The 12613-nt window shown below is 48.6% G+C and overlaps 1 protein-coding gene across 3 annotated transcripts in view; it reads left to right on the forward strand.

Annotated features, from left to right (window-relative positions):
* The window catches only part of FRMD4A (FERM domain containing 4A), a 227492-nt gene that overhangs the window by 86073 nt on the left and 128806 nt on the right, over nt 1-12613 (forward strand). For all 3 annotated transcript variants that reach the window (XM_036281184.1, XM_036281185.1, XM_036281186.1), the window contains one exon: nt 7548-7632. In XM_036281184.1, coding sequence (XP_036137077.1) covers nt 7548-7632 — 85 coding nt within the window. The remainder of the gene's footprint in view (nt 1-7547; nt 7633-12613) is intronic.

Below are 12613 nucleotides of genomic sequence, written 5' to 3' on the forward strand. Positions count from 1 at the left end.
ACCATTGCAACCACTCCCTTACCCTGGACCGCCCCTCCCCCTGCTGCTTGGTACATGCACCTACATGTGTGCACACGCACATTCATGTGTACGCACATATGCAGATATGCACACAACCAGTAGGGTTGGATCAATCCAATCACACACTTTTATTTCTATTCCTGAGCTGCCGAGTGTAGTGGGGATGGGAAATCGCACAACTGCTTGTTGGCGCATGACTGACAGGCCAGTCTCACAGAGATCAGTTTTTCTAGCCAGTTCTGTTCAGTTCGGGCGCCTGCTAAGGGTCTCTGCACACCCCAGTGGTTTCCTTCCCTCCTGCTGCAGACTCCAGAAGCTCACACCCTTTGCTTCGAACAGCAACATTGCTTATGATTTTGCAAAGAAAACCAAAACTAGCACAAGTCAACTCCATCAGCTTTCTGTGCCCTCATCCACAAACTTAATTGTATCTGCCCCCCCCCCCCCCCCACTGCACGCAGGCATGGAAGAGGAAGAGGGACCGGGGCCCATCACCCGAGGCTGGCCGGTGCCCGTGTGCTCCAGCCCTTCCACCACTTCAGAGAGCCTGCCCCCTCATCTCCTCGCTCTTCCCCCGTCCTCAGCCGCTGCTGCTTTGTGGATCGCTTCCCTCCTCAGCCACCGTGCTCCCCCCACAACAGAATAATTCCCTCCCTGTTCTTCCTCCCCCTGCCACCACCTCTGCCCCCCCTTCTGTTCACAGCACCTGTGGCCTCCCTCCCCCCATCCCACAGAGCCCACGCTTTGTGGCCGTCTAGCATTGGTCCCACCACCCATGGTCAGTGGAAATCTCTGGGACCCAAATTGCACAGGCGCGTCTCTGCCTGAATCAGAGGATGTCAGCTCTCTGCCCCCAGACTTACTCTTCTTTCTGTGGCACCTCCTTGTCTGTCATTGGTACTGCCGCCCACCCAGCCCCCAAGCCGGAAACGTGGGCATCGACCTTGATGCCCCCTGCTCTCCCCCCCTGTTCCCCCCCACCTGCTCCCTTCTCTACGTCAGTTACTAGTTCCTGTGTGTCTGCATTGTGACCAGTTCTCACACTCATCCCTCCCTCTCCATGGCTGTAATCAGGCCTTCACAAGCCTCCCTGGTTCTGAGATCTCCGAGCTCATCTCTGTGTCTGGTCTTGGCCCCTTGCCATCTCTCCTCTATGTTGCCATGGAGCATCTTTCCAGAAATTTCATCTGTCCCCTATTCATCATTTTCTTGGACTCCCTCTGTCCCACTGAGGACATCCTTGGCATGTCCTATGCGATGTGACTTCTCATGCCTGCCCAGCCTCATCTTCCCCACCCCTTACCTCTCACACTGTCTGCAAGCAGCCCAGTGATGGAAAGACCTTTGTTTAGTGCTGTGAGGCGAGCTCCCAGACAGGAGAATAATGACCCTCTGAGAGCAGGCTTAAGAAACAGGTCAAGAAAAAAACAAGGAAAATTTACCAACTCACTTAAAGAAGTCTCTCTGTCTTTAAATTTTTTAAATCCTCACCCAAGGATGTTTTTTTATTTTTTTTATCCTCACCCAAGGACATTTTTCCATTTTTTGTTCAGATAGAGTGGGAGGGAGAGAGAGAGAGAGAGAGAGAGAGAGAAAGAAACATCGATGTGAAAGGGACACATCGAGTGGCTGTTGCCCACACGACCCAACCAGGGCCGGGGACAAACTACAACCGAGGTACATGCCCTTAGCGGGAACCGAACCCGGGTCTCTCTGGACCGCAGGCCGATGCTCTAACCGCTGAGCCAAACCGGCCAGGGCAAGGATATGTTTTTTAATAATTGATTTTTAGAGAGAGGGAGAGAGAGAGAGAGAAATACCCATGTGAGAGACACACTGATCTATTGCCTCCCATTGGCACCCGACGGGGATCAATCCTGCAACCTTTTGGTGTACAGGACGACACTCCAACCAACTGAGCCCTCCAGACAGGGCTCTCTGTCTTTTTATAGACACAAGTTTGTGTTCAGAATGCTTCCCCCGTATCTGGGCTATCCCTTTAATTGTGTGTTCTCCAGCCAAGTGTCCCTGGATCTCTGGTCATCTGTACTGTCGTAGGAAAGTAAATAGGGATGAGATTTGTCTTCTCAAATGTGGACTTGCACAAGCAATAATCTGAAGTGGGCAATAGAAATATAAAATGAAAAAGAGGAGCTTTAATTCAGAGAGGGGATTTTCAGCCAGTTCAGGCTCTGACTGTTGGTGTCTTTCCTGACTGGACTGCTGGGACACCAGTTACTATTTCTGTCACTCGCAGGAACATGGGTCTGAAGGGATGTGTCCGTTAATCAGAACTTGCTAGCTCTCGGCTGGGTGTCCCAGTTAAGATTTCAGTGCCGTTGACATTCTCATCAGCAGAGACAGTTGGCCGCAGAAACTCACAGCGGTCTCCACTACCCTTCCCATCATGATTACTCCTTTTTGCTCCCAAAAGTCGGCATTCCAAATGTGGCATTTCTGTTCATTACAAAATGAAATCACGGGTCCATTTAATTAACACTTGCTATAAATGGTCAGTGATTCCCAAGTGCCAAGTGAGAGGGAAGAGGAGGAGCGAGGGGCCAGGCGGGGAGCCCGGCTGACGTCATCTGCTGGACGGTGTTCAGTTCACCTCATTCGGAGGCTTCCTCCAGCCGAAGGCTTCAGGGCCTCTTGTGTATTTACTGTACGCAAATAACGACTCCACGTATGTATTCCTCCCTCAGACAGTGTGATCAAGTATGCGTGGCTTGGGGTCACCTGGCACAGGCTTTGGGTGACATTGCTCATGGCACCCAAAGAGCACTGTTGGCCAGGTGTGCCCTTGGCCCCAACACTGTTCCCTTTGCCTCAGAAAAGCAGCCCTAAGATCCAGTCCTGCGGAAGCTGCTGAAGAACCTGTTCAAGGGTAGGTTTCATTATGATTGAGCTACAGTGAGGCCAAGGGATCAGGACACAGCTGCTGTTGATAACGGTTGGCTACGAGCAGTTCCCAAGAGGAGAGGGCACCCCAGGCCAGGCGGGGCTGCCCGGGGCACCAGGCTGTCAGCAGGCAGAGGACGGGGAACTGGGCGCAAGAGCCTGTATTGTTTCTGTGGAAGGAATGGGTGAGGATTGGCCACTTGGAATAATTTCAGAGGACTTGTGGGCAGAGGGGCTGTCCCACGTTGTTGGTTCCTGGCCCTGGGGTGACTAGGGTAGGTGGATAGTGGCCCTGAGCGAGAGCCCTGGGAGGAGACAGGAAAGGTAGGTGGGCCGTGGATTGGGTGGTCTGCAGCTGAAAGGCATGTTCCCAGGTGAGTCCTTGAATATCTCTAGGATTTGGTTAATGTTGGGGGGCAGGCTCTCCAGAGTTAGTGAGGCCCCAGATGTCAGTATTAATCCATGGTTGTTACAGAACCAGACCTGGAATTGTCCATTTGGACGCTGACTCTACAAAATAATCACTCACGTTGGGGGGTTTGTCCAGAGACCTGGAGTTTTCAGTGTGGACTGGGTGGGTGAGGAAGCCCCACACTGGTAGTTCAAGAAATGCAACATCGCCACCTGCTGCTGAGAAGGAGTACCGCTGACAAGGCTTGCAGGAAAAGGGAAAAACAACTGGTTAAAAGCAAGAAAATCGAAAATCTCAACTTCGAACTGAAACCCCCAGAACTTACTTCTCCTCCGTACATGGCCTCGGTGCATGAGCCGAGATGTCTGAGGGCTGTTTTTCTCCAGACACGTTTGGCTCACCAATCCCCTAGCACAGACAGGAAGTTCAAGTTGAGTCAAATATCCGAGGTTACAGAAGAGGAATGTGGTAGGCCCGGGACTCACAGGGCTTCCAGGCTGTTTCTTGGTGATAAAGGTTAACAGGAAACTGGTTTACAGTTTCTGCCAAGAGGAGGTGAGTTTTTCTTTTCGTGTGAGAATATGCGTGTTATTTCCTCTACCTTCCTGCCTCTTGGACAGACAGACAACAGAACTCGGTGGAAATGGATGCTGTTGCAAAACAAAAAAAGTATAATTTGTCATCTCTTTGCAGCTTTCCATTATTAGAGAGTTGAAAAGGGAATTGTTTCCCCAATAGACTGCTGAGAAAATTGGGACTGGAGAGACAGAATGTCTTCACTCCTAAATTCTCAAGAATGAAAACAAATGCAATAAAGACATAAGGCGTTGCTGTGACAGTGGAGTTACTTCAGACCCCACAGGTTTAGACTCAGAATTGTTATCACAGAGCTCACTGTCGAACTGAAGACGCCTCTGCTGTGACTCTGGCTTGAGGAGTCAAAGGAACCAGCAGCTTGGTTCAAAGGCCTTTCCCTGTTACCAGCAAGGGCAGGGCTGGATGTGGAATATAAAACCCGCACCTAGGACTTTGTGATGTCTGGGATCCGGGTGTTTCCCCTCCCTCCTGCACGGCCTTCGTTGCCCATTTCACTGCCGGTGAGAACTCCAGCCAGCGCGAGTGGAGAGAGCAGCTGAGAGTTCGGTTTCCTTCCCGGGCAGCAGTGTCGTGCCAGGCTCCGCGGGGTGGTGGAGATGCCCTGTGACAGGAGTGACCGCAGCAGCTACTAAGACGTCCCAGGACAGACACCACCACAGGCACAGGTGTCCCGGTGGCCGGGGGAGGAGCTCTCTGTGGGGAGAGTCAGTGGCACCAGATAAAGTGCGGTGACCCTGAGCAAGGCCGAAGGGAGCAGGAGTGAGTTGGGGTGTGGAGGATTGTTTGGGGGCCTGAACAAAGCAAGTTTCATCTGTGATAGGCCACAGCCGCAAGTGGCCCAGCCATGGCATTGTTCTGAACCTTCGAGAGTGGGGCCCAAGGCTTTGTCACCCTCTCCCTCCTCCCCTCCCCTCCTTTCCCTTCATTTCCCTGGGTTTCCCCCTCTCTCCCTCCCTCCTTTTCTCCTTTTCTTCCTTTTTCATTGTGTTTTTCTGATGGCCCCTCTCCAAAAGCCCTTTACAGTGCACATAGATTTCAATTAAGTCAAATTTAACTTATTTTGCTTTGCGATGTACAATTTGCTACTGCATTGCAAGTCACCAGTGTTAGAAAACTGAAAGTTATACAACCTGATGGTTCCTCGGCAACCGCTGCATGGAGGCGCCCGTGTCCTATATATAGTCCCTGCTCCAGGAGGCAGATGCTTTCATTCATTCTTTCATTTATTTACTTTTCTGGGGGTTGGAGTGGGGGTTGAAGATCAGCCAGCCTTTTCATTCCCAGGCTTTGCAAGAGTGGGGCCATGTAATTTCCAAAGATTCTGTAGGCGCTCACGTGATGGTAATTATACTGATATCAGTTGATTGAAAATATCTGCTAAATACTTGAAGTTACTCTAGATTCACTCACAGATTTAAATGAATCTGTATTGTATTACAACTGCCTTTGCGCATCTTTGAAAAATGATAGAACAGCTTAGCTGGTGAGGCTCAATGGATTGAGCATCATCTCTTGGACTGAGAGGTCCTGGTTCAATTCCCAGTCAGGACACATGCCTGGATTGTGGGATCGATTCCCCAGTAGGGGGCGTGCAGGAGGCAGCTGATCCATGCTTCTCCCTGACGTCGATGTTGCTCTCTCTCTTTAAAAAATCAATAAAAACATTGAAAAAAGGAAAGAAAAATGATAGAACACATTGTTTACTTAGTCTGTAGATAAAAGATTGCTCACTGGTGGGCCATGGCCTTGACCTATGGACACGACTTGTTGGCCTTATACAATATTGGTTTGCTGTTTTTGCTATTGTTATTGTTGTTTTAATCTGAATTAGTTCTTAGTACTTAAAATCAGTAGATTTCTTAGCTGTAGAACCACTGACCGAGTCCTGCTGTCTCCTTTTACAATCTGGAAAAGAAACCCAACGAGGTTATGAGATTGACCCTAAACCACATAGTCTGGGACCAGATAACCAGCCTCTTGACTTCTTCCCCAGGGTTCTCTCCGTCGCCTTGTACCACTCGTTTCTTCTCTTCACCGTGTCCCCGGGCTCCACGAGGCAGGTGTCCAGTGCCCTCCAGGAGCTGTCACACCCACTGCGAGCTGCGTCCCTCCGGGGCTCGGCACGTCCATCCGCTCCTCTTCCCCTCTCAGCTCCTGCTCCCCAGTGCAGCTGATCCCTAGACAAGCACAAGGACCTTATCTAATTAAGGAATTTAATAAACTCAAAAGTCAGTGGGTAGAGCTGCATATAATATAAACTTAAATTATTTCAGCATGTTTCGTCTTGAAAAAAACCTCTAAGCTCCATCTGAATAAAATTTCAATTCTCATTTGGCTTAATATGCATTAATATTGGAGTGTGGCGCTTATCACAGCCCTTGGATGTGCAGAAATCAGATGGTACATCACCACCTTCAGGAAGATAGGTCCTAAACGTTTCTAAGAGAAATCGGGCCCCCTGATTTGATTATGCAGGAGAAATTATCTTTTACTTTTTATTAAAAACTTTTTTTCTTTATTGATTTTTAGAGAGTGAAGAAGGGAGAGGGAGAGAGAAACATCGATGAGAGAGAACATCGCCTGACCACCTCCTGCATGCCCCCCACTGGGGACCTGGCTCACAACCTGGGCATGTATCCTGACTGGGAATCGAACCGGCGACCTCTTGGTGCATAGGTCGACACTCAACCACTGAGCCACACTGGCTGGGCGAGAACTTATCTTCTAAAAATCCAACTCAGCCCTGGCTGGTTTGGCTCAGCAGTGAGAGCGTCGGCCCGTGGACCAGAGAGACCCGGATACGGTTCCCGCTAAGGGCACATACCTCAGTTGCAGTTTGTCCCCGGTTCTGGTTGGGGTCATGTGGGTGGCAACCACTCAATGTGTCCCTCTCACATTGATGTTTCTCTCTCTTCCTCCCTCTCTCCCTCCTCTATCTGAAGATAAATGCAAAAATGTCCTCGGCTGAGGGTTAAAAAAAAATCCAACTCAAATGCCCTGGCCAGTGTGGTTAAGTGGTTAGAGCATCAGCCTGCAGATCAAAGGATCATGAGTTCAGTTCCCACTTAAGGGCACATACCTGAGTTGCAGGTTGGATCTCCAGCCCTGGTGGTCAGGGCCGTGCAGGAGGCAACCAATCAATGTGTCTCTCTCACACTGATGTTTCTCTCTCTCCCTCTATCTTCCACTCTATGTAAAAATCAATGGAAAAGTATCCTTGGGTGAGGATTAACCAAAAGAAAAAAAATCCAACTCATCAGTGATTAGGACAAGCAAGTAACACATTATTGAAAAATATTTTAAAAATTGGAAAGCAGGTAAGGAGAAAGAAAGCAGAGGGTCGAGTTTTAGTCTACTCGAAGCTGCTGGTGGCAGGACCAGTTCTTGGCACGGTAAGGGCTGTCGGGCATGACGGTCCTCACCCACTGTCTGTTGACTTGAAACACCCTGTGTTCTCAACAAGGAAATCGTATGAAAATAACAGACGATGCCTTTTTCTTGTGTTCAGTTAGGAATGAGATCTAATCCTCAGTGTTGAATCCCGGGGCTCAGAGCACTGTGGGTCGTCTGCTTGGTCAGTGCTTCTGTGATTCATCTGCGGTTTTTCCTCTTTCAGATTCTACATAGAAAGCATTTCGTACCTAAAGGATAATGCCACCATTGAGCTCTTCTTTCTGAATGCGAAGTCCTGTATCTACAAGGTAAGAACGTTCTCTTCCTCTTCAGCGTTTCCCACTGAAATAGGAACGTATTTGAAGCTGGAAATCCCAGGTTCTTGCCTCTAATGTGATTTTTGTGGATTACTAGGAGTATCTGATCAATCAATTCCTGTTAATAAATGAGAACTCCATGAAATTAGAACTACCAGTTTAATAATGTGACTCCTTTTGATCCCATCACTGTTTTTGGCTCCTTGAGGTGTTCTTTAACCTGCTCTTAGGGTCTCCTTAACCTGGCTGCTGACAGAGCGAGGAAACCCAGACAAGTATGACAGATGCCTAGTCAACTTAGGTCTCGCTAGTATGAATGAACTTGCGAACAATGCATCTGTTTCTCACCATTTTTAGACGTTCTAGCAGTATCTGTCAAAGAGATGCTATTGCCCTGGCCGGTTTTGCTCAGTGGTTAGTGTTGGCCTGCGGACCGGTGAGTCTCGGGTTTGATTCTGGTCAAGGGCACGTACCTCAGTTGTGGTTCGGTCCCCAGCCCTGGTGGAGTTGTGCAGGAGGCAGCCAGTCGATGTGTCTCTCTCATATCAATGTTTCTCTCTCTCTCCCTCTCTGAGAAAATCAATGGAAAAATATCCTCAGGTGAGGATTTTAAAAAAAAAAAAAGAAGGATGCTATTGGACTTTGCGGGGGACACATTTTTTTCAATTGTGCTAAAATGCACGTGAAAGCCCTGGCCGGTTTGGTTCAGCGGTTAGAGCGTCGGCCTGCGGACCGGAGAGTCCCGGGTTCGGTTCCCATTAAGGGCATGTACCTCGGTTGCAATTTGTACCCATGACTGCTGTAGGCACCTCATATAAGTGGAATCAAACAGCAGAGGCTAGGGCAAGCGTAGATTTACAGTTGCTCATATGAAAAATAATACAATAATTAATAAATAATCCAAGAATAGCCTTTGGGTTTCATATACTCACAACTGTAAACCTACTTTTGCCCCACCCACTATGTGTACTTTTGTGACTGGCTTATTTCACTCAGTATAATGTCCTCAAGGTGAATCCATGTTGTTGCATATGTCAGAATTTCCTTCCTTTTTTAAAGCTGGATACTGTTGAATTGTATGGATATATCATGTCCTGCTTATCCAGCGTCCACCAGTGGACACTTGGTTTGCTTTTGGCTGTTGTCAATAATGCTGCTGTGAAATGGGTTTACAAGCACCTGTACAAGTGCCTATTTTCCGTTTGGGGTGTGTACCCAGAAGTGGTGTTGCTGGGTCACAGGGTAATTCTGTGTTTCATCTGAGGAGCCGCTGTAGCCACTGCGCCAATTTCTGTTCCCACCAACAGTGGGTAAAGGTTCCAGCTTCTCTACATCCTCGTCAACACATTATCTTTTGTTTTTGTTTTTGCTTTTTTATTATAGCCATCCTAATGGTGTGAGGTGGTATCTCGTTGTGATTTTGATTTGCATTTCCCTAATAAGTAGTGATGTTGAACATCTTTTCATATGCTCATTGGCGATTTGTACATCTCAGTTAGAGAAATGTCTGTTCAAGGGACAGCTCTTAATTGCGCGGGTCAGTCCCTCGCACTATGTCTGATTCCCCCATATGCTTGTAGTGCTGCCTTTCCTTGGAGAACCCAGTGCCCACAGGTGCTCCCAGCACACACCCCTCCCTGGGGAGCGGGGCTTGCAGGTCACCCCCTGGGTGAAGAACCACTACTAGGGAAACACATTTAAAGTAAACACCCACTCTGCTGGCCCCAGCATGCACCCCGTGTTTCCCTGATGCAGCCTCTGGCACATGTCAGCTCGGCTCGTTAGCAACATGAAGACGGTACCTGCTCAGGGGGCCAGTGGCGCTGGGTGCTGGGTGCTGGGTGCTGGGTGCTGGGTGCTTTCCGTGAGTTGTGTGCTGAATCCTCACAGCGCCTGTGAGACAGATACAGCTTTCATCCCTGTGTCCCTGGGAGGAAGACGAGGCACAGGGAGGTTATGAGATTCTCTCCGGTCACATGTCTACTGAATGTGTCAGTTGGGGTTGACTTGGCCACCCTGTGCCCTGGAGGGCACACTCTCCTCAGAGACGCCCCTGCATCCGGGGAACTTCAAAGCCAAGTACATGTGTTATAAAGTGGGCAGTGGTTGTATTTGAAGGAGTCTGAGGAGATCCCACTACCTGTATTTTCACACTTAACCAAACCCAGTTTGGGGGGATTTCAACAACCCATAACCACTCACACACACACGTTGAAATGGTGTATCAGCCATCACTTCTCCTGGGAGTACTTCAGCATACTCATTGCACAGAATAGTTTTACCAAATGCAAATATTCAAACTAATGAGGGCCTGGTAGTTATCAAAAGCACGTGTGAAAGGACCTCATTTGGTGACAGTTGCTGAGCTGGGACTTAAACTGGGCTCAAACCCATGTGCTCAAGACTAAATTTGCTGAATGGAGGGAAAGGTCACTAAATGTAGTTACATGAAGTTACTTCCTCTCCGCACACTCTTGTTTTCTCATTATATGTGGAAATAAGAATACCAGTCTTACATGCCTCACAGATTGTAAGAGGAACTGCTGGTTTCTGTTTAGTGAACGTGAAAGCACTTGGAAACCGTCAGAAATAAAAAGTGAGCACTGTCCACCAGGTGGCAGACGTGGGCAGTAAATGTCTGGGAAGCCACTGACCTGAGGAAACCACACTCAACCAGGCAAGGAGAGCGTGGCCCCAAATCCTGCGTGTACAGGCACTTGGGTAAAGGCAGAGAAAATCTCCTTCTTGGGCTTGCTCGGTTCAGTCGAGTCACGCATGCTGAGCTGGAGCTGAAGTTGCAGCACTTCTGAGGACTCCGGGATTCGTGGGAAATAAAAAAGAATAAATCCTTAGAACGAAATATTTATTACAGGTTGCCAAGCGAAGGTGGTGATGCATTCATTTAAGATCACGGTGCCCAGAGCAGGAGCCTGCCTGCGGACACGGGGGTGGTGGTGTCGGTCCAGATCCCCAGCTACCTCATCTCAGGCGCTGGCTTAGAGCTTGGCCATGCCACTGCCCAGGGATGGCTGTCCTGAAGTCTGTATAGGGTACCAGAGTCACAGACCACCTGTTTCCCTCCCTGACATCAAGAGTAATATTTTAATTTGCACAAATTAACACTTAGAGTTTATTTTTAAAATGTTCACATGTTACCTTATTTGAGCCTCACCAGTGAGGTTGAGTGGGACACCTTAACTGTCCGGAGAAAGGAAACTGATCTGAGGGAGGTTACGGGACTCACTCAAGGACAAAGGACCTGTGACCTATTGTGCACCCATGTAAACGTGTGGAGACACTGGAGTTCCAGTAGCACCGTGACTGTGATTAGGAGTTTAGATTTGATGTCCCACAGACTTGGCTTCCCTTCCAGCTCCGCCTCTTAGTACATGCAGTAAATGTGGACCCCTTCTGGGACGTCTCCAAGATTAACTTTCCGCTTTATTTTGCAAGAGTATTAAAAGACTACCCACAACTTTCTTGAGAAAATCAAGCAAGATAAAGCATGAAGGTGGCTTGCACTGTGCCAGGAACACTGTGAGCTCCTGTTGAGAGAGAACTGCTCACTGGGGCTCATGCCCAGGTGTAGAGCTTGGCTGTGACCTTCTTTGTGTCACCCACCCTGCCCTGGGGCCAGAGGGCGGGGCCAGACACAACCTGTAGATGCTGCTGATAGCGGAGGTCTCTGCTGACACAGCACAGGTTTAATGTCAGCTCTCTTCCTGTTCCTTGGGCAATCATTCCTACAGCACACTGGAGTCGAAATTGTTCAGATAAAATAAGCTATTTATTCCTGCTCCTTCGAAGTCCCTATTTTAGTCACTTTGTACAGCATAAATATTTATTTTTATCAAAGTAATATAGAACACAGACAATGCTGGGAAAAACAGAAGGCGGCAAGAAAAGGGGAGACCGAGTATGAGATGGATTGACTCCATCAAAGGAGCTGTAGGCATGAGTCCACGGAGCTGAGCAAGGCTGTTGAGACCGGACACTACACATCACTCACTCACAGAGCCGCCGGGCGTTGGAGCCGGCTCAACGGCACGCCACACACAATCTGTGATGCAGTTTAAAAGCTGGAGGGTCCTAAATGGCTTGTTATGAAAAGGATCTTCACCCCCAGTCCCACTATTTTCAACAATTTTAGCTGATTCTCCTGGTGTTTACCACTCTATTTCTAAATAATTGGCACAGGGCATTATTCCTGGATTTATCCGTCTTAGATTTATTGAGTTCCTGTTAAGATAGGTGGGGATAGCCCTGGCCGGTTTGGCTCAGCGGTTAGAGCATTGGCCCGCAGACTGGAGGATCTTGGGTTTGAGTCCAGTCAAGGGCATGTCCCTGGGTTGCAGGTTCGATCCCTGGCCCTGTCAGGGTCATGCAGGAGGCAACCAGCTGATGTGTCTCTCTCACATTAATGTTTCTCTCTCTCCCTCCCTCCCTCTCTCCCTCCCTCCCTCTCTCCCCTCCACTCTCTCTAAAAATCAATGGAAAAGTATCCTCAAGTGATACTTTTTGGGGAAAAGTATCCTCAAAAAAAACCAAACAAACAAACAAAAAAAGAGGTGGGGATTAAGGTCTTCTATACAACCATCCACACTTTGCCTTTCCCGTTTCCCAGTGTGGTGACAGCGTAGTTCTGGGTAGGAGCCACAGCCGTCAGCGTTACATTACTATGACTGATCCAAGTAGCATCCTATGGTTGTGATTCTTTTTTTAGATAACCAGGTGTTTTACCTAAAGGTAAAGAATTGCCTTGCTGTTACTTGTTTAGTTTCTACGTAGCCATCATTTTTTTCCCAAAAGCTCCTACAGATTCCTAAGTGACCATGTTAATTTCCAAATACATCCACTTCCTTTGCTTTGGTGTTGGTTGTTACTGCCTTTTGTTGTTTTTCTTGGGACCTCCCTGGTGGAACCCTCTGTCCTCTTGCTCCAGGCTGGATGTGGCCTGTCTCTCCTGTGCCCC

This window comes from Molossus molossus, unplaced genomic scaffold (assembly GCF_014108415.1).
Source record: "Molossus molossus isolate mMolMol1 unplaced genomic scaffold, mMolMol1.p scaffold_m16_p_32, whole genome shotgun sequence".
In the NCBI taxonomy this organism is placed as follows: Eukaryota; Metazoa; Chordata; class Mammalia; order Chiroptera; family Molossidae; genus Molossus; species Molossus molossus.